The 21,057-nt window shown below is 46.1% G+C and overlaps 1 protein-coding gene across 4 annotated transcripts in view; it reads left to right on the plus strand.

The window, feature by feature from the left end:
- The window catches only part of grtp1a (growth hormone regulated TBC protein 1a), a 68,929-nt gene that overhangs the window by 46,397 nt on the left and 1,475 nt on the right, over nt 1–21,057 (plus strand). For all 4 annotated transcript variants that reach the window (XM_070893072.1, XM_070893069.1, XM_070893071.1 and 1 more), the window contains 3 exons: nt 55–151; nt 16,746–16,918; nt 19,541–19,726. In XM_070893072.1, coding sequence (XP_070749173.1) covers nt 55–151; nt 16,746–16,918; nt 19,541–19,726 — 456 coding nt within the window. The remainder of the gene's footprint in view (nt 1–54; nt 152–16,745; nt 16,919–19,540; nt 19,727–21,057) is intronic.

Consider the following 21,057-nt stretch of genomic DNA (forward strand, 5'->3'; position numbering starts at 1 on the left):
TTTTCTTTCAGCAAAAATCATTTTTTGATTCATTGTTTGTCTTCCATTTTTCAGGGAATGAATTTCGTTGCTGGTTATTTACTTATAGTGACCAAGGATGAAGAGAAGTCTTTCTGGTTGTTAGACGCCCTGATTCAAAAGATAGTACCTGGTACGTCAGCTGAAAATGTGTTGTCATACGGTGCATAGAAACATAGAAACATAGAAAATAGGTGCAGGAGTAGGCCAATGCCCTGTACAACTGTAGCAACACCTCCCTGCCCCTGTACTCAAATCCCCTTGCTATGAAGGCCAACATGCCATTTGCTTTCTTAACCGCCTGCTGCACCTGCATGCCAACCTTCAATGACTGATGTACCATGACACCCAGGTCTCTTTGCACCTCCCCTTTTCCTAATCTGTCACCATTCAGATAATAGTCTGTCTCTCTGTTTTTACCACCAAAGTGGATAACCTCACATTTATCCACATTATACTTCATCTGCCATGCATTTGCCCACTCACCTAACCTATCCAAGTCACTCTGCAGCCTCACAGCATCCTCCTCGCAGCTCACACTGCCACCCAACTTAGTGTCATCCGCAAATTTGGAGATACTACATTTAATCCCCTCATCTAAATCATTAATGTACAGTGTAAACAGCTGGGGCCCCAGCACAGAACCTTGCGGTACCCCACTAGTCACTGCCTGCCATTCTGAAAAGTACCCATTTACTCCTACTCTTTGCTTCCTGTCTGACAACCAGTTCTCAATCCATGTCAGTACACTACCCCCAATCCCATGTGCTCTAACTTTGCACATCAATCTCTTGTGTGGGACCTTGTCGAACGCCTTCTGAAAGTCCAAATATACCACATCAACTGGTTCTCCCTTATCCACTCTACTGGAAACATCCTCAAAAAATTCCAGAAGATTTGTCAAGCATGATTTCCCTTTCACAAATCCATGCTGACTTGGACCTATCATGTCACCTCTTTCCAAATGCACTGCTATGACATCCTTAATAATTGATTCCATCATTTTACCCACTACCGATGTCAGGCTGACCGGTCTATAATTCCCTGTTTTCTCTCTCCCTCCTTTTTTAAAAAGTGGGGTTACATTGGCTACCCTCCACTCCATAGGAACTGATCCAGAGTCAATGGAATGTTGGAAAATGACTGTCAACGCATCCACTATTTCCAAGGCCACCTCCTTAAGTACTCTGGGATGCAGTCCATCAGGCCCTGGGGATTTATCGGCCTTCAATCCCATCAATTTCCCCAACACAATTTCCCGGCTAATAAGGATTTCCCTCAGTTCCTCCTCCTTACTAGACCCCCCGACCCCTTTTATAACCGGAAGGTTGTTTGTGTCCTCCTTCGTGAATACCGAACCAAAGTACTTGTTCAATTGGTCTGCCATTTCTTTGTTCCCCGTTATGACTTCCCCTGATTCTGACTGCAGGGGACCTACATTTGTCTTTACTAACCTTTTTCTCTTTACATATCTATAGATATGTGCAGGTATTCCTGAACCACTGTCTCTAACTCTGGCAATGCCCCTGTGTTAAAATGCATTGATTGGACAATTAGTCAAAACCATCATAGTCAGCAATTTCCCCTGTCTGCCACCTTAAACATGCCGCTGTACCTACCACAAGCTCTGAGCGGGGGAGCATTGAGCAAATTCTCGGTCTTGTGTTTCTACTTGGGCTTCTTTGCAGATACTTTTAAGCAGTTTCTCAGATTCCATTTCTCACGTCCATCTACTGTAGGGGTCTGAGGACTGGATCTTTACACTGCAGTAAACATTGCCCAGATCCAGGCTGTACAGTAATGAGCCTGTCCCCTGGTTCCAGAGTTTGTGCCAACCTCAAACATATTCTCAGGGCGAGCCTGCTCTTAACAGTAACCAATCCTGGGTTCATCCACCTTTCCTCATAGAAGTGGGGACAACTGCAAAGCTCTCCAGAGTTTGCAGACCATACCAAGCTGAAGGGGATTGCACCTGACCGAGAACCGACCGAACCAACACTGGGGAGCTGAGCTGACGAGCGGTGGATGTCATTTAATGTGGATAAATGTAAAGGCACAAGATGGGGAAAGGGTGATAAACAGTGGCAATATAATGTATTCGGGATTCTATGGGGCATAACACAGGGGAGGGGTTTGGGGAACTGGTGGATAATCACTGAAGCCATCAGCACAGTAACCAGAGGAATAGACCCTAGTCTTAGGAAGTGAATGGGTTTGTACAGAGCTCTGGTCCGGCCCCACCTGGAGCACTGGGTACAATTCTGGATCCTGCATTTTGAGAAAGACACCCAGGCATTGGAGAGGGTGCAGGGAAGGGAAACTAAACTGAGAGCTGGGATTAGGGACTGGACAGGGTGGGGAAACTGGATTAGGGACCAGACAAGGTGCAGAAACTGGGAATGTTCACACTGGAGAAGACTTGTAGAAGTGTCATAAAGGGGAAGACAAGATAAATATCAATATATTTAACACAATCACAATCTAGTTGAGAGAAATTTTTTGAGCAAAGTCACGCTATGTTCAAATGTTAGACAGTTAATTTAAGCTTTTTTTAAAATAAAATGAAACCACCATGGGAAATTTTCAGATTCTTGGGTACTTGAAAGATTTGAAGTAAAAAATATTAAAGAATACACTTAGAGGAAGAGTGGAAAGTGTTTAGATATATAACTACTTTGTATGGATGGAATGGACTTCACAGGGAGAGGGTATGGGCTGATTGTATCAGCAACTTCAGGAGAGCATTGGGTAAGTACCTGGAGAAACATTTGATAGAGGGGTATGACCTGTCCTAGACATGGGCACCAGTCAGATGGGCTCTCAATGGTCTTTCTGGTCTTGTACATTATGTTCCTGCATACGCCATGCTCTGGTTACTAGTTCCTTTAATATTTTTACTTCAAATCTTTCATGTACCCAAGAAGCTGAAAATTTCCCATGGTGGTTTCATTTTTTTTTAAAAAGCTTAAATGAACTGTAACATTTGAACATAGCATAACTTGGCTCAGAAAATTTCTCTCAGCTGGAATCTGTGTGTATAATGCCAACGCTCAGTCTCACAAAGGAGGGCCAGAGAGAACAGCATACTAACGTTTAAACTGCAGTACCTCTTCAGAATCCCGGCAGGCTAGTCGAGTTACATATCGTTCACACTCTAATCTTCGTCCACTTTCAGTGATGTGCGTTAAAAATTCCTGAAGCTTATCTTTACTGAAAAGGGATTGTAAGGTTGATGAAAATATAATAGTCGGTAATGCCATCTATCCTGCCAGAGCTAGCGGCTGGTGCTATGGAAAGCTGAAGCTCACTAAACGGCCAGTGCCCTGGACGCGCTGTAGTCTGCTCTTGAAGTGCGTGCAGCACTGAAGCTGAACTCCTACCATACACTGGGCTGGTGACGGACACACTTTCTCTCGGTTAGGGGACTGTCACATAATGCAAGTGGAGTATCTGCCCCAAATGGTCATGGCCCCTTATGAAATGGGCAGTGCACGAGAAACCCCGTCCATACATTGAGTAGGAGTGAATGTCAGAGGCTGCTGTTTGTTAACATGCTGATCTGTTCAGCTGCTTTGCAAGAAACAAACTTGCAGGCAGCTCCTTCATGCTGGGCCCCATCTTGTGCCTTCCTTTCTAACACTTGATATTTTGAGCCAGTTCACCATTAAAAGTTGTTGGCTTGTTCCTCATTGCGTTTTTTAAATCAAAATATATTGCATAAATTATTATTAATCTCAACCCTTTCCAACAAGAACACAAGCTTGTTTCAGTAGCTCTATTTTAAAGTAATTCTGATTGATATTTTAAACAGTGTACAGCTTAATGGTGCTAAGTCCCTACTCAGATTCCCAATTGCAAAATGGTGACCCTGAAAAAGTTAGAGAGCGATCAATAATTCTTAGTGAAATCAGTACCTTCTGGAGACAAGTAGTCTTGAGTTGTGTGGAGTCACCATTGGGTGCCACATCATTGAGGTGTGGTGCTCATTGCAAGTCAGGAGCATATTTGGTCTTGTTTTCAAGTTTGACCTACGGCTAGGCCTTGCTGTGATTTTAAAAAAAAGTGTCCAGCAGTCAAACAAGTGAAAGTGGCTCAGTGTATAAATGCACAAACACTTAGTGGTTATACAATGTACAGTTTAATGGTGCTAAGTCCCTACTCAGATTCCCGATTACAAAATGGTGACCCTGGAAAAGTTAGGGAGAGATCTCACTAATTCTTGGTGAAGTCAGTACCTTCTGGAGACGAGGGAGAAAAAGCCATAAGACAGCTTAAGAACAACAAGGCTATGGGAGCGGATGGAATCCCCACTGAGGCGCTGAAGTATGGCGGAGAGGCACAGTTGGCGCAAATACATGAACTCACCTGGAGGGAGGAGAGCATGCTGGGAGATCTCTGATGCAGTGATCGTGACCACCTTTTTATAAAAAAAAAGGGCAAGTCCGACTGCGGCAACTACATAGGAATCTCTGTTATCAGCCACTGGGAAAGTCATCGCTAGAGTCCTCCTCAACCGTCTTCTCCCTGTGGCTGAGGAGCTCCTCCCGGAGTCACGGTGCGAATTTCATCCCCAACAGGGCACAATGGACATGGTTTTTGCAGCGTGACAGCTGCAGGAAAAATGCAGGGAACATCACCAGCTCTTGTACATAGCCTTCTTCGACCTTACAAAGGCCTTTGATAATGTCAACCGCAAGGGTCTATGGAGCGTCCTCCTCCATTTTGGCTGCCCCCAAAAGTTCGTCACCATCCTCCGCTTGCTCCACGACGACATGCAGGCCGTGATCCTTACCAACGGATCCCCTCAGTCAACAAGCTCCCCGCTGGAGTGGAACTAAACTAAGAACCAATGGGAACCTGTTCAACCTTCGTCATCTCCAGGCCAAGTCCAAGACCACCCCAACCTCAACGAGCTACAGTACGCGGACGACGCCTGCATCTGCGTGCACACACAGGTTGAACTCCAGGACCTAGTTAACGTATTCACTGAGGCGTACGAAAGCATAGGTCTTACGCTAAACATCAGTAAGACAAAGGTCCTCCACCAGCCTGTCCTCGCCGCACAGCACTGCCCCCCCAGTCATCAAGATCCACGCCCGGCCCTGGACAACTTGGACCATTTCCAATATCTCGGGAGCCTCAACAAGAAGAGCAGACATGGACGACGAGATTCAGCGCCGCCTCCAGTGTGCCAGTGCAGCCTTCGGCCGCCTGAGGAAGAGTGTGTAGCTCGACGACCGAGGTAAGGCTGATCTTGGACCTGGCCTGGAGACGACGAAGGTTCAACATGTTCCCACTGGTTCTGTAGTTTAGTTCCACTCCAGCGGGGAGCTTGTTGACTGTGAGGGGATCCATTGGTAAGGATCACGGCCTGCATGTCGTTGTGGAGCAGGCGGAGGATGGTGACGAACTTTTGGGGGCAGCCGAAATGGAGGTTGACAGTGCCAAAGGTCCTCATCTGTCACCAAGCTCATGGTCTACAGAGCTGTAGTAATACCTGCCTTCCTGTATGGCTGAGACATGGACCATGTATAATAGACGCAAATCGCTGGAAAAATATCACCAACGATGTCTCCGCAAGATCCTACAAATCCCCTGGGAGGACAGACGCACCAACATTAGCGTCCTCGACCAGGCCAACATCCCCAGCATTGACCACACTTGATCAGCTCCACTCGGCAGGCCACATTGTTCGCATGCCAGACATGAGACTCCCAAAGCAAGTGCTCTACTCAACTCCTTCACGGCAAATAAACCAAAGGTAGGCAGAGGAAACGTTACAAGGACACCATAAAAGCCTCAAAGTGCAACATACCCACTGACACCTGGGAGACCCTGGCCAAAGAACCCCTAAGTGTAGGAAGTGCATCCGGGAGGGCGCTGAGCAGCTCGAGTCTCATCGCCGAGAGATGCAGAAAGCAAGCGTAGGCAGCGGAAAGAGCACACGGCATATCTGTCCCACCTGTGACTGGGACTGTGATTCCCGTATTGGACTGTTCAGCCACCTAAGGACTCATGTTAAGAGTGGAAGAAAGTCTGTCTTGATTCCAAGGGACGGCCTATGATGATGGTCAATAATTGTGAGTAACAGCTAACTGATCTTAAAAGAAAATTTAGATTCAATTAAATTAAAACAGAAAATGATGGAAATACTCCAGGTCAGGCAGCACCTGTGGAGCGCGAAACCGAGTTAACGTTTCGGGTCGATAATTTTTTCTAGTTCTGATGAAAGGCAACAGGTTTTAAGCAAGTAGAGGGGCAGGGAAGGGGGAGGAGAGGAAAGAACAAAAGGGAAGGTCTGTGATGGGTGGAAGGTAAGAGAGAATAAATGACAAAAGGTCTCCACCCGATCCCTTTCACTGTCCCTGCACTGGCTTAAAGCCTGTTGCATCTAAACTTTTTCGGTTCTGACGAAAGGTCATTGCCCTGAAACATGTGTCTGCTGCCTGACCTATTTCCAGCATTTTCTGTTTCTATTTCAGATTTCCAGCATCTGCAGCATTTTGCTTTTTGTTTGCGATTCAATGACTCTAGTGTGTGCGTGTGACCAGAAAGAATTAGGCTCTTAGTGACGAGGGGATTTGGGAGCTTTATCCAGTATTTACTGAGATTAAAACTCAGTTTAATCGAGGTCAGTATGATGTAAGTATTGACTGTATTGATGGATCCATGCTTTGGAGGTTGGGGTGTGTCCTACAGGATATTGCAGTCTCCCTCAGTGGTGAGACTCGGATTATTTCCACGGCATAACTTGGAGTAAAATTAAGACCAGGAACTAAAAGTCCAGGAACTAAGTCCAAAGAGACAAGGTTAATGAGGTTGGACCCACTGTATTGCTACTCCATCGCTATTTAGGGTTCCTGTCTGGGTCGACTGCAGACCATCAGCCATATCTGAGCCTGACCAAACAGGGAGGGGCACCTCCCCTTATAATGTGGGAGGTTAGAGGTATCAAGGCTGTCTCTGAAGATGTCGGACGGGTGCCAGAAGTACTTGAAAAGCGACGGACTGAGATTCACTAAGAACAGTGACTCAGTTTGTGTTCTCAACGGAGTCAAAGTTCATGGCTTCAAGCCCCATTCAGAACTGGAGCAGGAAATTTAGACTGACACTTCAGTGCAGCACTGAGGGAGTACTGCACTGTCTTTTGGACAAGATGCTAATTCCATTTGCCTGTTAGGTGAATGTTGGAGATCCCATGATGCTGTTCATGTTAACTAGTGATCAGGAGAAGGAATCCAAACAGATTTTCCCTACTTTGCCCAGGAGTATTGAGGCCAGTTTTAGTATCTTTATACCTGTATTAGTAGTTTCACTTATTGCTGTCCGTTAACACAACACAGACTGGGGATAGGACCAGGGATATGGCTGGTAGCAATGCCTTGTGACGATTTATCCGCACTAAGCATGGTGAGTCCCCCTGCACAGCACATCACTCAATACGTTGGCCAAGATTATTGAGCCATACCTCAGCAACAGGTTTGGTCTTTTGGCCACTGCAGAGTTTTGGATCCTTATCTTTATGGATCAAGTAGGTTACCTCATCTTGGATTTGCTAGTAGAGTATGGATTTGTGTATGTTTAAGAGGAGAGGAGCATATGTTTTTACAGAAATTTCCTGATGCTTCCTTCAAACTGGTTGGACTTGAGTACATAATCTAGGCTGACACTACAGTGTAGTACTGAGGGCGTCCAGGGGGTGAGGAACAAAGTGGGCAAGTGGAGTTGAGGTACAGATCAGCCATGATATTGTTGAATGGTGGAACAGGCAGTGATGCAGCTTCCTGCTTTCATGGCCGCTCCATTTCATCAGTTTAACAGCAAAAAAATCTTACAATAGAAGTGTTACGGGGGGGGGGAAAGGGCGTTCCCCTCTGTGTTATGGGGAGGGGGGGTGGGTGAAGGAGGGAAGAAAAGAGAAGAGACCCCTCAGCGTGAGTTACTGGAGGGGGGAGGAGGAGTCCCCTCAGTGTCTGTGTTACAGGAGGGATGTCTCCCACCCAGTGTGTGAGTACTTTGATAAGATGCTGTGCCACGAACCATGCTGGGTTGCTTTTGGAGAGGCTGTAGCCGAAGGCACAGGATTCGTGTATTTGCTGGTAACATGCCTTACAAGACCACTGACCCACAGTAAGTGGCTGCCCTGTCACAGCACATTAACTGCTCTGGAACTCCTTTCTCTGATTAATGTGACGGACTTTGAGCTGATTCAGCAGGACATGCAGTGGTAAATACTGTGCTGATAAGTTGTCAAAACAGTGCTGTAAACAGCTTCTCAACATAAACAGGCCAATGGACTAACCACAGAGGAGAGAGACTGTCTCTCACTTAAAATTATTGGGATCATTTCATTGAATCAGCAGCAATCTTTTACCCCATCTCTCTTTATTATTGTACAAAGATTGCAATGATTCTGCAACTGAGGTCTGTGAAATTGGCCTCCTTTACACTGCACAAAGTGCAGGGACAACGGCAATGTTCAGCGGCAACATGCTGCACTAAAATAAGCAATTAACAGAAGCCCGGGTTGAGCGGGGGGGGCTCTTCGGGGTCACAGTGCAAGGGAGGGGGTGCCCCCGGGGGTCGAAGTGTGAAGGGGGGGGCCCTCCCGGGGTTGAAGTGCGAGATGGGTCGGGCTCCCCGTGGATCGCAGTGCGAGGGGGTGGGGGGCTCCATGGGGTCACTGCGATCAGGGAGCTCCCCACGGTCGGGGTACAAGCAGTGAAGGTTCTTCTCCACCCCCCTCCCCACCCAGGATGGGGTACGAGGGGACACTCCTCACGACGGGTTGTGCACTTGGGGATTTATCTGTCAGCTGTTGACTAGCAAGATACATACTTCATGATGAAATCTGAGTATGCCGTTGAAAATTCCTCCGTCAATTTCAGGGGCGTGATTACTAATGTGAGGTTTGCCGTTCAGAATTTCCTGAGTGTTTGAGATTTCACCAAATGTCTGAAGTCAGTGGCAGTCCCACTGAGGCTGGGAGCCAAACTTTCCCAGAATATGTACTCCATCCAGGTGTGGAACGTAGAATTTTATCTGCTTGATCAGCTCATTTGCATTGCTTCAGGTACATTGGGCTCCTCCCTGCTCCATTCAGCCCCACAAGCCTGTTCCACTGTTCAATGAGATCATGGCTAATCAGAACTTTTATAACCCATCTTTGCTCCGTAACCCTCAATACTCTTATATCGTAAACATTTATCAATCTCTCGTGAAAATGTGGATGGGAATGGGGAGCACACTAATGGTGGAGAACAGGAAATTTGTGTTCAAGTGAAATTTGTGTGCAAGCCTCAAAAGGCCTCTTAACTCAATAGCAGCCTTTGCTGAGGCTAAAGGGCAAAAACGATGTGCAGCAAACCTGAGGTGCAGGCACGAATCTGTGGGCAAATGACCGGGCAGCCCAGCTAGCACCTGATGTTTGAAGTGGAGATGCTTAATGGTGAGATTCTGTCACTGCACAGGCTCTTCCCATGATCACAGCTAACTTGCAAGGAGGTGAGGCCATGTTTCAGGCCACAGCTGTCTGTTGTCAATGGATGTGTTGGCCCTACGCTGCATGGTAGCTGCAGATGGTACAGTTCTGTATCTGGTTCTCTGTTGAAACCTAGAAAAAGGCTTGCACTTACACAGCACCTTTGGCAACCTCCGGACATCCCAAAGCACTTTGCAGCCACTTAACACTCACTGTTATAATGTAGGAAACACGGCAGCCAATTTGCACACAGCAAGGTCGCACACACAGCAATGTGATGATGACTAGATAGAAACATAGAAAATAGGTGCGGGAGTAGGCCATTCGGCCCTTCCAGCCTGCGCCGCCATTCAATGAGTTCATGGCTGAACATGCAACTTCAGTACCCCATTCCTGCTTTCTCACCATACCCCTTGATCCCCCTAGTAGTAAGGACTTCATCTAACTCCTTTTTGAATATATTTAGTGAATTGGCCTCAACAACGTTCTGTGGTAGAGAATTCCACAGGTTCACCACTCTCTGGGTGAAGAAATTGCTCCTCATCTCAGTCCTAAATGGCTTACCCCTTATCCTTAGACTGTGTCCCCTGGTTCTGGACTTCCCCAACATTGGGAACATTCTTCCTGCATCTAACCTGTCTAACCCCGTCAGAATTTTAAACGTTTCTATGAGGTGTCCTCTCATTCTTCTGAACTCCAGTGAATACAAGTCCAGTTGATCCAGTCTTTCTTGATAGGTCAGTCCCGCCATCCCGGGAATCAGTCTGGTGAACCTTCGCTGCACTCCCTCAATAGCAAGAATGTCCTTCCTCAGGTTAGGAGACCAAAACTGTACACAATACTCCAGGTGTGGCCTCACCAAGGCCCTGTACAACTGTAGCAACACCTCCCTGCCCCGGTACTCAAATCCCCCTCGCTATGAAGGCCAACATGCCATTTGCTTTCTTAACCGCCTGCTGTACCTGCATGCCAACCTTCAATGACTGATGTACCATGACACCCAGGTCTCTTTGCACCTCCACTTTTCCTAATCTGTCACCATTCAAATAATAGTCTGTCTCTCTGTTTTTACCACCAAAGTGGATAACCTCACATTTATCCACATTATACTTCATCTGCCATGCATTTGCCCACTCACCTAACCTATCCAAGTCGCTCTGCAGCCTCATAGCATCCTCCTCGCAGCTCACACTGCCACCCAACTTAGTGTCATCCGCAAATTTGGAGATACTACATTTAATCCCCTCGTCTAAATCATTAATGTACAGTGTAAACAGCTGGGGCCCCAGCACAGAACCTTGCGGTACCCCACTAGTCACTGCCTGCCATTCTGAAAAGTCCCCATTTTACTCCTACTCTTTGCTTCCTGTCTGACAACCAGTTCTCAATCCATGTCAGCACACTACCCCCAATCCCATGTGCTTTAACTTTGCACATTAATCTCTTGTGTGGGATAATTTGTTTGTTGTTGGATGAGAGATAAATATTGGTCTGGACTCTAGGGAGAACTCCCCTACTCCTCAGAATATTCTTGATGCTTCCTTCAAACTGGTTGGACTTGAGTACATAATCTAGGCTGACACTACAGTGTAGTACTGAGGGCGTCCAGGGGGTAAGGAACAAAGTGGGCAAGTGGAGTTGAGGTACAGATCAGCCATGATATTGAATGGTGGAACAGGCAGTGATGCAGCTTCCTGCTTTCACGGCTGCTCCATTTATCAGTTTAACAGCAAAGAAATCTTACAATAAGAGTGTTACGGGGGTGGGGGGGAGGGACTCCCCCACCCAGTGTGTGAGCGTTGCAGGAGGGACTCCCCCACCCAGTGTGTGAGCGTTGCAGGAGGGACTCCCCCACCCGGTGTGTGAGCGTTACAGGAGGGACTCCCCCACCCAGTGTGTGAGCGTTACAGGAGGGACTCCCCCACCCGGTGTGAGCGTTACAGGAGGGACTCCCCAGCCCGGTGTGAGCGTTACAGGAGGGACTCCCCCACCCAGTGTGTGAGCGTTACAGGAGGGACTCCCCCACCCGGTGTGAGCGTTACAGGAGGGACTCCCCCACCCAGTGTGTGAGTACTTTGATGAGATGCTGTGCCACTAACCATGCTGGGTTGCTTTTGGGGAGGCTGTAGCCGGAGGCACAGGATTCGTGTATTTGCTGGTAACATGCCTTACAAGACCACTGACCCGAAGTAAGTGGCTGCCCTGTTACAGCACATTAACTGCTCTGGAAATCCTTTCTCTGATTAGTGTGACTGACTTTGAGCTGATTCAGTGGGACGTACAGTGGTAAATACTGTGCTGATATTAAGTTGTCAAAACAGTGCTGTAAACAGCTTCTCAACATAAACAGGCCATTGGACTAACCACAGAGGAGAGAGAGACTGTCCCTCACTTAAAATTATTGGGATAATTTCATTGAATCAGCAGAAATCCTTTACCCCATCTCTTTTATTACTGTACAAAGATTGCAATGATTCTGCAACTGAGGTCTGTGAAATTGGCCTCCTTCACACTGCACAAAGTGCAGGGACAACATGCTGCACTAAAATAAGCAATTAACACAAGCCCGGGTCGAGTGAGAGCTCCCCGGGGCCACAGTGCGGAGGGGGTGGTGGAGAGCTCCCCGGGGTCACCGTGCGAGGGGAGGTGGGGCTCCCCGGGGTGACATGCCAGTGCGAGCGGGTGCTCCCTGGATCACAGTGCTACTGGGGGTGTTTCTTACCCCCCACCCCCACAACCCCAGGATGGGGTGCGAAGGGGCGCTCCTCAGGACGGGTTGTGCGCTTGGGGATTTATCTGTCAGCCGTTGACTAGAAAGATGCATACTTCATGATAAAATCTGAGTATGCCGTTGAAACTTCCATCAGTTTCAGGGGCGTGATTAACAATACAAGGTTTGTTGTTCAGAATTTCCTCAGTGTTTGAGATTTCACCAAACGCCTGAAGTCAGTGGCAGTCCCGCTGAGGCTGGGAGCCGAACTTTCCCTGAATATGTACTCCAGCCAGGAGTGGAATGTAGAATTTTATCAGCTTGATCACTTGCATTGCTTCAAGTACATCGGAACAGGAGGAGCCCGTTCAGCCCCACAAGCCTGTTCCACTGTTCGATGAGATCATGGCGAATTAGAACTTTTTATTTTAAACCCATCTTTGCTCTGTAACCCTCAATACTTTTATATCGTAAACATTTATCAATCTGTCGTGAAAATGGGGAGCACACTAATGGTGGCGAACAGGAAATTTGTGTTCAAGCCTCAAAAGGCCTCAACCCAATAGCAGCCTTTGCTGATGTGCAGCAAACCTGAGGTGCAAGCACGAATCTGTGGGCAAGTGACCGGGCAGCCCGGCTAGCACCTGATGTTTGAAGTGGAGATGCAGATTGGTGAGATTCTGTCACTGCACAGGCTCTTCCCATGATCACCACAGCTAACTTGCAAGGATTTGAGGCCATGTTTCAGACCACAGCTGTCTGTTGTCAATGGATGTGCTGGCCCTATGCTGCATGGTAGCTGCAGATGGTACAGTTCTGTATCTGGTTCTCTGTTGAAACCTAGAAAAAGGCTTGCACTTACACAGCACCTTTGACAACCTCCAGACATCCCAAAGCACTTTGCAGCCAGTTAAGCATTTTTGAAGTGTAGTCACTGTTACAATGTCGGAAACACGGCAGTCAATTTGCACACAGCAAGGTCGCACAATCAGCAATGTGATGACTAGATAATCTGTTTTAGTTGGATGAGATAAATATTGGTCAGGATACTAGGGAGAACTCCCCTTCTACTCTGAATAGTGCCATGGGATCTTCCATGTCTACCTGAGGGCAGATGGGGCCTCCAACAGTGCAGTACTCTCAGTCCCTGGAGTGTGACTTGAACCCACAACCTTCTGTCTGAGGTCAGAATGCTACCAACTGAGCCAGAACTGACAGATCTTGTGAAGACAATACCTTGCAGCTATTGTAGATGGGTATGACTGCCTGAGAGTACAGTTGGGTGCGCCAGTCTGGTTTAGCTGGCTGATCACCCTGGCGTGACTTGCCTATATGATGTGCGTCAGTGAGCAAAGCACACTAATCAGCTGCTTCTGAAGAACCAGCCAACAGTGGGGTTGGTCAAACATTCACATCTAATGGCATTATCTAGTGCGCCATCCCAGCTTCCTTTGGGAATTAGATCCTTTGCACACTCCTGTTTGCAGACCGCAGGTATGAGGATCCTGGCGGGTGGGCACGAAGCCCCTCTTGGGGCAGCCCTGTTTGGTACTCTTCCTGTTGGGAAACCAATGGTGTGAGTTATGATGCTGAGGGCAAAAAAAAAACCCTCCCGCAGAGGTTCATTAGTGCCTGAGATGGGACGGTGGTGCCACCTCAAACCCGTTTGCCACCCATGCAAATGGCAAAATCATAGCATCATAAAAATTTACAGCACGGAAGGAGGCCATTTCGGCCGACCATGTCGGCGCCGGCCAACAAAGAGCTATTCAGTATTAGAGAGCAACATGTGGTGGCCTGGCCCTGAAATTGGCACGGTCCCCACCTGCAAGACCATCAGCAGGCCAGGGCCATTAGAGGGAGCAACATGCGGCAGTATGCCACTGCAGGGAGCAGCGCGTGCTGCTGCAGGAGGTCCACTGGATTTGACTTCACCCAAATTCAGTTCGCCGATTGGAGTGCAGGCAGGTTCAACTGGAGCGGCGAGGTTGGAACGAAGGAACGGCGAAGTCTGGGCGGAGGAGCTGCGAGCGTTCGTAGAAGGACATAATCGGGGCCTAGGAGAGGTGAGTTTAGGACTCAGAAGAGGCAAGGGCCCAGGGGCAGCAAGGGCCAGCCCATACTGCGATATGTGTGCGCACTAGGTCCAGGCAGCAGAGCTAGTCTCCAGTCGTCTTGGTTAACCCTTGCCACTGGACCAAGACCTAGCTCTGTCAAGCCCGTGTGGTGGCTGGTGTGCAACGGCCACCCATGTGTTTTTAAAAAAAAAAAATCCACACATAGGCATCTTCCACCTTTCAAGATGTAGTTCGGGACCTGGAATATTAGGTCCTTCATTGAAACACCTGTGAATTCATCCCTTTTTAGTGTGGAAGCAAGTCATCCTCGCTTCGAGGGATTGCCTATGATGATGATCCAGCCTAATCCCACTTTCCAGCTCTTGGTCTGTAGCCCTGTAGCTTACGGCACTTCAAGTGTACATCCAAGTACTTTTTAAATGTGGTGAGGGTTTCTGCCTCTACCACCCTTTCAGGCTGAGAGTTCCAGACCCCCACCACCCTCTGGGTGAAGAACTTTCCCCTCAAATCCCCTATAAATCTCATCAATTATTTTAAATCTATGCCCCCCTGGTTGTTGACCCCTCTGCTAAGGAAAATAAGTCCATCCTATCCACTCTATCTCAGCCCCTCATAATTTTATACACCTCAAATAAAGTCTCCCCTCAGCCTCCTCTGTTCCAAAGAAAACAAATCCAGCCTATCCAATCTGTCCTCATAGCTAAAATTCTCCACTCCCGGCAACATCCTTGTAAATCTCCTCTAATGTGGTGACCAGAACTGCCTGCAGTTCTCCAGCTATCTATAGCTAGTGCCAAGGTCATGTTTTTTCAATCTGTAATCTTTATCTTTAATACCTTTATAATGATTAATACCTTTATAATGATTTGTAATTTCCTAGGGATGATTATCAGAATTAGTGCTTGCAGGGGAAGTGTCTGTGTATCACACTGTATTAGTACATCACAGGACTCGAGCCCATCCTAGACTGGTGAGATAGAAGGATTCGTCTCTGCTAGTTGTCTTTTATAAAATAAACTTGTAGTATAATTACTGTTTTCTTTACCAAAATGCACCACCTCACACTTGCATATGTTGAATTCCATCAGTCTATCTATCCCAATGCAATTTCCTTTGGTCTTCAAAGGATTAAGTATACCTCTTTTTGGATATCAATTAAGAACGTAACATAAGAAATAGGAGCAGGAGTAGGCCATTTGACCCCTCAAGCCTGCTCTGCCATTTGGGATATTTAACAGCCTTTATGGGGATGCAACAGACTATTTAAGTCGACAATATCCCAGGGTCCCCAGTGCATCTGTTTCATGTGAGTGAGATGTGTGAAGTCAGGAGATTCGCTTTATAATGAGGTTTCACTTATGTGGTGTAGCATAGCCTCATTTTCTCTAGTTGTGCCTCAAAACCAGGTGCAGTGTGATCTGGGTGTGTGTTGTGTAAACCTGGCAGACACCTAGGACAGCTTCTGGGTTGCTAGTCCAGATACCCCACCCCAGGTAAAACCCAGCAATAAAATGGTCATTTCGCATTGGGTTTCAGAAAATATTGAGCATGGTTTATCAGTGTAACATTTTGGGTTTTTATTGGCATTGTCTGAGCTGAATTTTGTCAGTTTATAAAATTCCAATTAATTCTTGTGTTCTTTCTTGTATATCAAATGCAGCATTTTTTTGAATTGGCATTGCAGCCTGCAGTCTGGCAATGGTAGTACCAGTAGTGATCTGAAGTGTTACTGCGCTACCCAGAGGAGCGATCCTGGATATATCCTCAAATATCCCAGAAACAGCCCTGTTTATTTGTGCACATCACTTGAGACAGTCAGAGTTAATCAGCAAATGGCTGTGCCCTTAAAACATCATCTTCAGCCATCAATATCAACATTCTCTTTGTTTTCAGTCCACATTGTCGTTCAATTAAATCAATAAGGCTTTTTGTCCACAAGCAGACTGTGGCAAGAGTCAATCAGAAACACAATTGTGTTGTAAGAGAAGTCAACATGAAGTAGTGACCAAGCTGCAGACTTTTTATGGTACAAGGACCAGTAGAAAATGTTTATCTCACTGGGAAAACTATTCTGTATTTGCTTCATTCCTATATTTCATGTAAAATAAATTTGATTTTTTTTAATCATGCCCCATCAGAATCCTTTTCATTCCACCTTCCATAAAGCTCGGAGAACCCAAGTAGTGGCATGTAGAGATCATAGTATCCAGGACACTCAACACATGATCTATGTTACAATCCACGGGTCACTCGATTGTTTAACAGGATATTGGGCAATCTGGGCACACTCCAGATCGTAAAGCATGCGAGGCCCACCTTTGGGAGTGATCAGTCACACTGAACATAGAAGAATATTTTGTTTGAACAGTTCACTCAATCTCTCAAATATCCTAACCTGCTTGTGAGGAGCGAGCTATGACTCCTCTCCTGCTGAATTGCTGTCTCTTGTCTTTGCCAGAATTTTACACTCCAACCATGATCGGGCTAAAGACGGATCAAGAGGTTCTGGCTAAGCTGGTTAAGTGGAAGGTCCCTGCAGTGGCTGAGTTAATGGAAAAGCACAATGTGATGTGGACCTTGGTTGTGGCACGGTGGTTTATCTGTTTGTTTATTGACATTCTTCCCGTGGAGGTAAGCCAACAGAACAGGAAGTCCCACTGTTGCTAATACAGCTCATAGTTTCATATATTTCACCATTGGCCATCACTGAGAAGTTTCTCCCCAAAAACAGAATCTCTGTCAGTTGTGTATTTAAATCTTGTTTTTAAAGTTTAGCCCCCAGACGACAAAGGGTCACTGGCATCAGGGGAACAGTGAATAGTAGCAACCTCTGCTGATCTGCTGCCCTGGGCCACTGGTCTTGCACTGTCTACAAAAATGTCCATCCTATCTGCATGACTCTTACATGATGCTTTAATCAGTAGCAAGTTTAGTTAATCTGCAGGATGTCCATCCTTCTCTATTCCTTTTAAAGAGTAAGTGTGCAACAGTAATGTTTGAAAAGGTACATTTATGTGAAATGTGTATAATAAATTTTTCTCTCTGCCTCTGCCCCTCTCTCTCTCTCTCTCTCTCTCTCTCTCTCTCTCGCACCCCCCCCCCTCTTGAAGAACACAAAAATGTTCGTGCAGATAATCACTTTGTGAATCAAATGGACCAGCCAATGAAAATGTTGCCAGATCAAGACAAATAGACTGGGCATTAACACATCCCGATGATTCCAGCATGCATTCACACGTTATATTGAAACTAAGGGTGGCCTGATGGAAATTAATTCTGGGTAGTATGATAACTAGTTTGATTGGCAGTTTTACTGACCAATCCCTAGTCAGGTAGGGAGTCAAATCTGCTGCTAACCTGTCCAGCTTGGGGGACAAAAGAGCAGGGCACACGTGCAGGTCATTTTGCTGCAAGATCGAGTAAGTAGGGCAAGGAGTAGATCAAGTACCCTGTTTAAGATCAAGCTGGTCAGATTCAAAGAAACATGTCTGACCGGAGAAAGTTACACAAGCTTGTTAACGGGGACAGTGTGGCATTTTTTAGTTTAGTTCTGAGGCATGATATAGAATCAAGTCATAAGAACATAAGAAATAGGAACAGGAGTAGGCCATACAGCCCCTCGAGCCTGCTCCACCATTCAATAAGACCATGGCTGATCTGATTATGGACTTGGTTCCACTTCCCTGCCCGCTTCCCATAATCCCTTATTCCCTTATCGTTTAAGAAACTGTCTATTTCTGTTTAAATTTATTCAATGTCCCAGCTTCCGCAGCTCTCTGAGGCAGCGAATTCCACAGATTTATAACTGAAGAAATTTCTCATCTCAGTTTTAAGTGGGCGGCCCTTTATTCTAAGATCATGCCCTCTAGTTCTAGTCTCCCCCATCAGTGAAAACATCCTCTCTGCATCCACCTTGTCAAGCCCCCTCATAATCTTATACATTTTGATAAGATCACCTCATTCTTCTTAATTCCAATGAGTAGAGGCCCAACCTACTCGACCTTTCCTCATAAGTCAACCCCCTCATCTCTGGAATCAACCTAGTGAACTGAACTGCCTCCAAAGCAAGTATAACCTTTTGTAAATATGGAAACCAAAACTGCACTCAGTATTCCAGGTGTGGCCTCACCAAGATTTCATTGGCCTTCCTGATCAGTTGCTGTACCTGCATACTGTCCTTTTGTGTTTCATGCACAAGTACCCCCAGGTCCTGCTGTACTGCAGCACTTTGCAAACTTTCTCCATTTAAATAATAACTTGCTCTTTGATTTTCTTTCTACCAAAGTGCGTGACCTCACACTTTCCAACATTATACTCCATCTGCCAAATTTTTGCCCACTCACTTAGCCTATCTATGTCCTTTTGCAGATTTTTTGTCTTCCTCACACACTGCTTTTCCTCCCATCTTTGTATCGTCAGCAAACTTGGCTACGTTACTCAGTCCCTTCTTCAAAGTCATTAATATAGATTGTAAATAGTGAAGTGAGATTTACTAATGTTTTGCTGTTTAACAATCACAACATAAACTTGCTTGTGGCTTTGCCTCATCTCTTTAAAGTGTAAATCAGTAGATTGGAGGAGCATACATGGAGACACATGCAATCTCTCAGTAACCAGTTCAGATAAACAAAGGGCTTTCATTATTACCTGTCCTGCTTACATTATCGTATGACTAGATATTGGGCAGTAAAGGCGGAGTCCTGATCATAACGGACATGGATCCACTTATAGGACAGGCCAGTGATGCGGAGCCTAGTACAATAACTACAGCAGCTCTGAAATTTGTACTTGTCTAATTCACTGAGACTGCTGCAGCATTTACCACACCAGCCGACACTCTCTCCACCACAGACCACCTCCAGTTCCTCCATCACCTTGTCCATGTTCTTCAGGCTGCTCAGGCCTCTTTCACCTGACCTTGCTGCCCTAAGTGAGCTCGTCATGAGCAAGTCATGTGTAAATGGTGCAGTATCTTCTCGTCAGCAACTGTCCACTGAAACTTTCAAATATTGGACTTTGGGGCATCTGCCCAACATCTCTCAAGACTTCTCCTGTCATCAATAGTAGTATTACCATCAATAAATGAGTCCTGCCATTGCCATACTCGCCCCTTTACTCTGCTGTAAACTTTTGTTGCCTTGAGGTATCTTTGCCATTATATTTTCTGATTTAACCTGTGTAATGGTGTTCTCCCATTCCATCTTTGCTTTCCTCTATATAATTTATTAGGAAATGTTTCTTCCATTATCGTAGATTGTTCTTCGGATTTGGGACTGCATGTTCTATGAAGGATCTAAAATCACCTTCCGCGTGGCTTTGACGCTAATAAAGCACCACCAGGCTTCCATTTTAGAAGCAAACAATTTCCCTGCGATCTGTGAGAAATTCAAAGAGATCACCTGTGGGACCCTGGTCCAAGATTGTCACATCTTTATGCAGGTGAGTTTGTTATTTCTGGAATTTGAGTGCACAGTCTGGAATTATTGGAGAGTTCATTTGGTCATTGAGCAAAATGTCAAATTCCACTTGAAAATTAATTGCTACAGTGAGCCCTTTCCAGTTGAGTCTGTGGATGCAAAGAGTGGATAGAACAACCTGCATTTGCAACATGCCTTTAACTTAGGGAAACATCCCAAAGTGCATCACGCTGGCGTAATCAAACAAAATAGATGCCAAGCCAAAGGAGGAGATGTTAGGAAAGGTGACAAAAGGTGTTCACAATTCCTCATGCTATAGTAGAACATATAACAGGAACAGTCCATTCAGCCCCTTGGGTCTGTTCCACTCTCATAAGATGCAAGGACATCTGTTACATCTGACTCTCACCCCACCACCTCTAGTTGATGTTAGTTTTCTGAGCCTGGCCAAGACTATCTGTTTCCAGTGCTTGAGGCGTTTAGAATAAGGTGACATAGATACAAGATTAAATGGAAGCGATAAGGGCTCATGCGGTTGAGAGTATATATTGGCATGGATAGAGGATTGGTTAACAGTCAGAAAACAGAGTAGGGATAAACTGGTAATTTTCAGGTTGGCAGGCTGTAATAAGTGGGGTGCCGCAAGGATCAATGCTTAGGCCTCCGCTATTTACATTCTATATTAATGACTTGGAGGAAGGGACCGAGAGCAATGTATCCAAGTTTGCTGACGATACGAAGCTAGGTGGGACAGTAAGCAGTGAGGAGGAGCCTGCAAAGGGATATGGACAGGTTAAGTGAGTGGGAAATAAGATGGCAATGGAGTATAATGTGGGGAAATGTGAGGTTATTCACTTTGGTAGGAAGAATAGAAAAATATAACTTTTAAATGGTGGGAAACTTCATGTTTGCCTTTATTGCAAGAGGGTTGGAGTACAAGAGTAAGAATGTCTTACACAATTTGCAGAGCTTTGGTGAGATCACACTTGCAGTATTGTACACAGTTTTGGTCTCCTTTTCTGAGCAAGGACATACTTGCCTTAGAGGTGGTTCAACGAAGGTTCACTAGATTGATCCCTGGGATGAGAGGGTTGTCCTATGAGATTGAGTAGAATGAATCTATACTCTCTGGCGTTTAGAAGAATGAGAGGTGATATCATTAACATTTAAGATTCTGAGGGGGATTGACAGGGTAGATGCTAAGAGGTTGTTTCCCCTGGCTGGAGAGCCTAGAACTAGGGGACACAGTCTCAGGATAATGGGTCGGCCATTTAAGACTCTGATGAGAAATTTCTTCACCCAGAGCGTAGTGAATCTTTGGAATTCTCTATCACAGAGGGCTGTGGATGCTGA

The sequence above is a fragment of the Pristiophorus japonicus genome, chromosome 11 (genome assembly GCF_044704955.1).
Source record: "Pristiophorus japonicus isolate sPriJap1 chromosome 11, sPriJap1.hap1, whole genome shotgun sequence".
NCBI classification, from domain to species: domain Eukaryota; kingdom Metazoa; phylum Chordata; class Chondrichthyes; family Pristiophoridae; genus Pristiophorus; species Pristiophorus japonicus.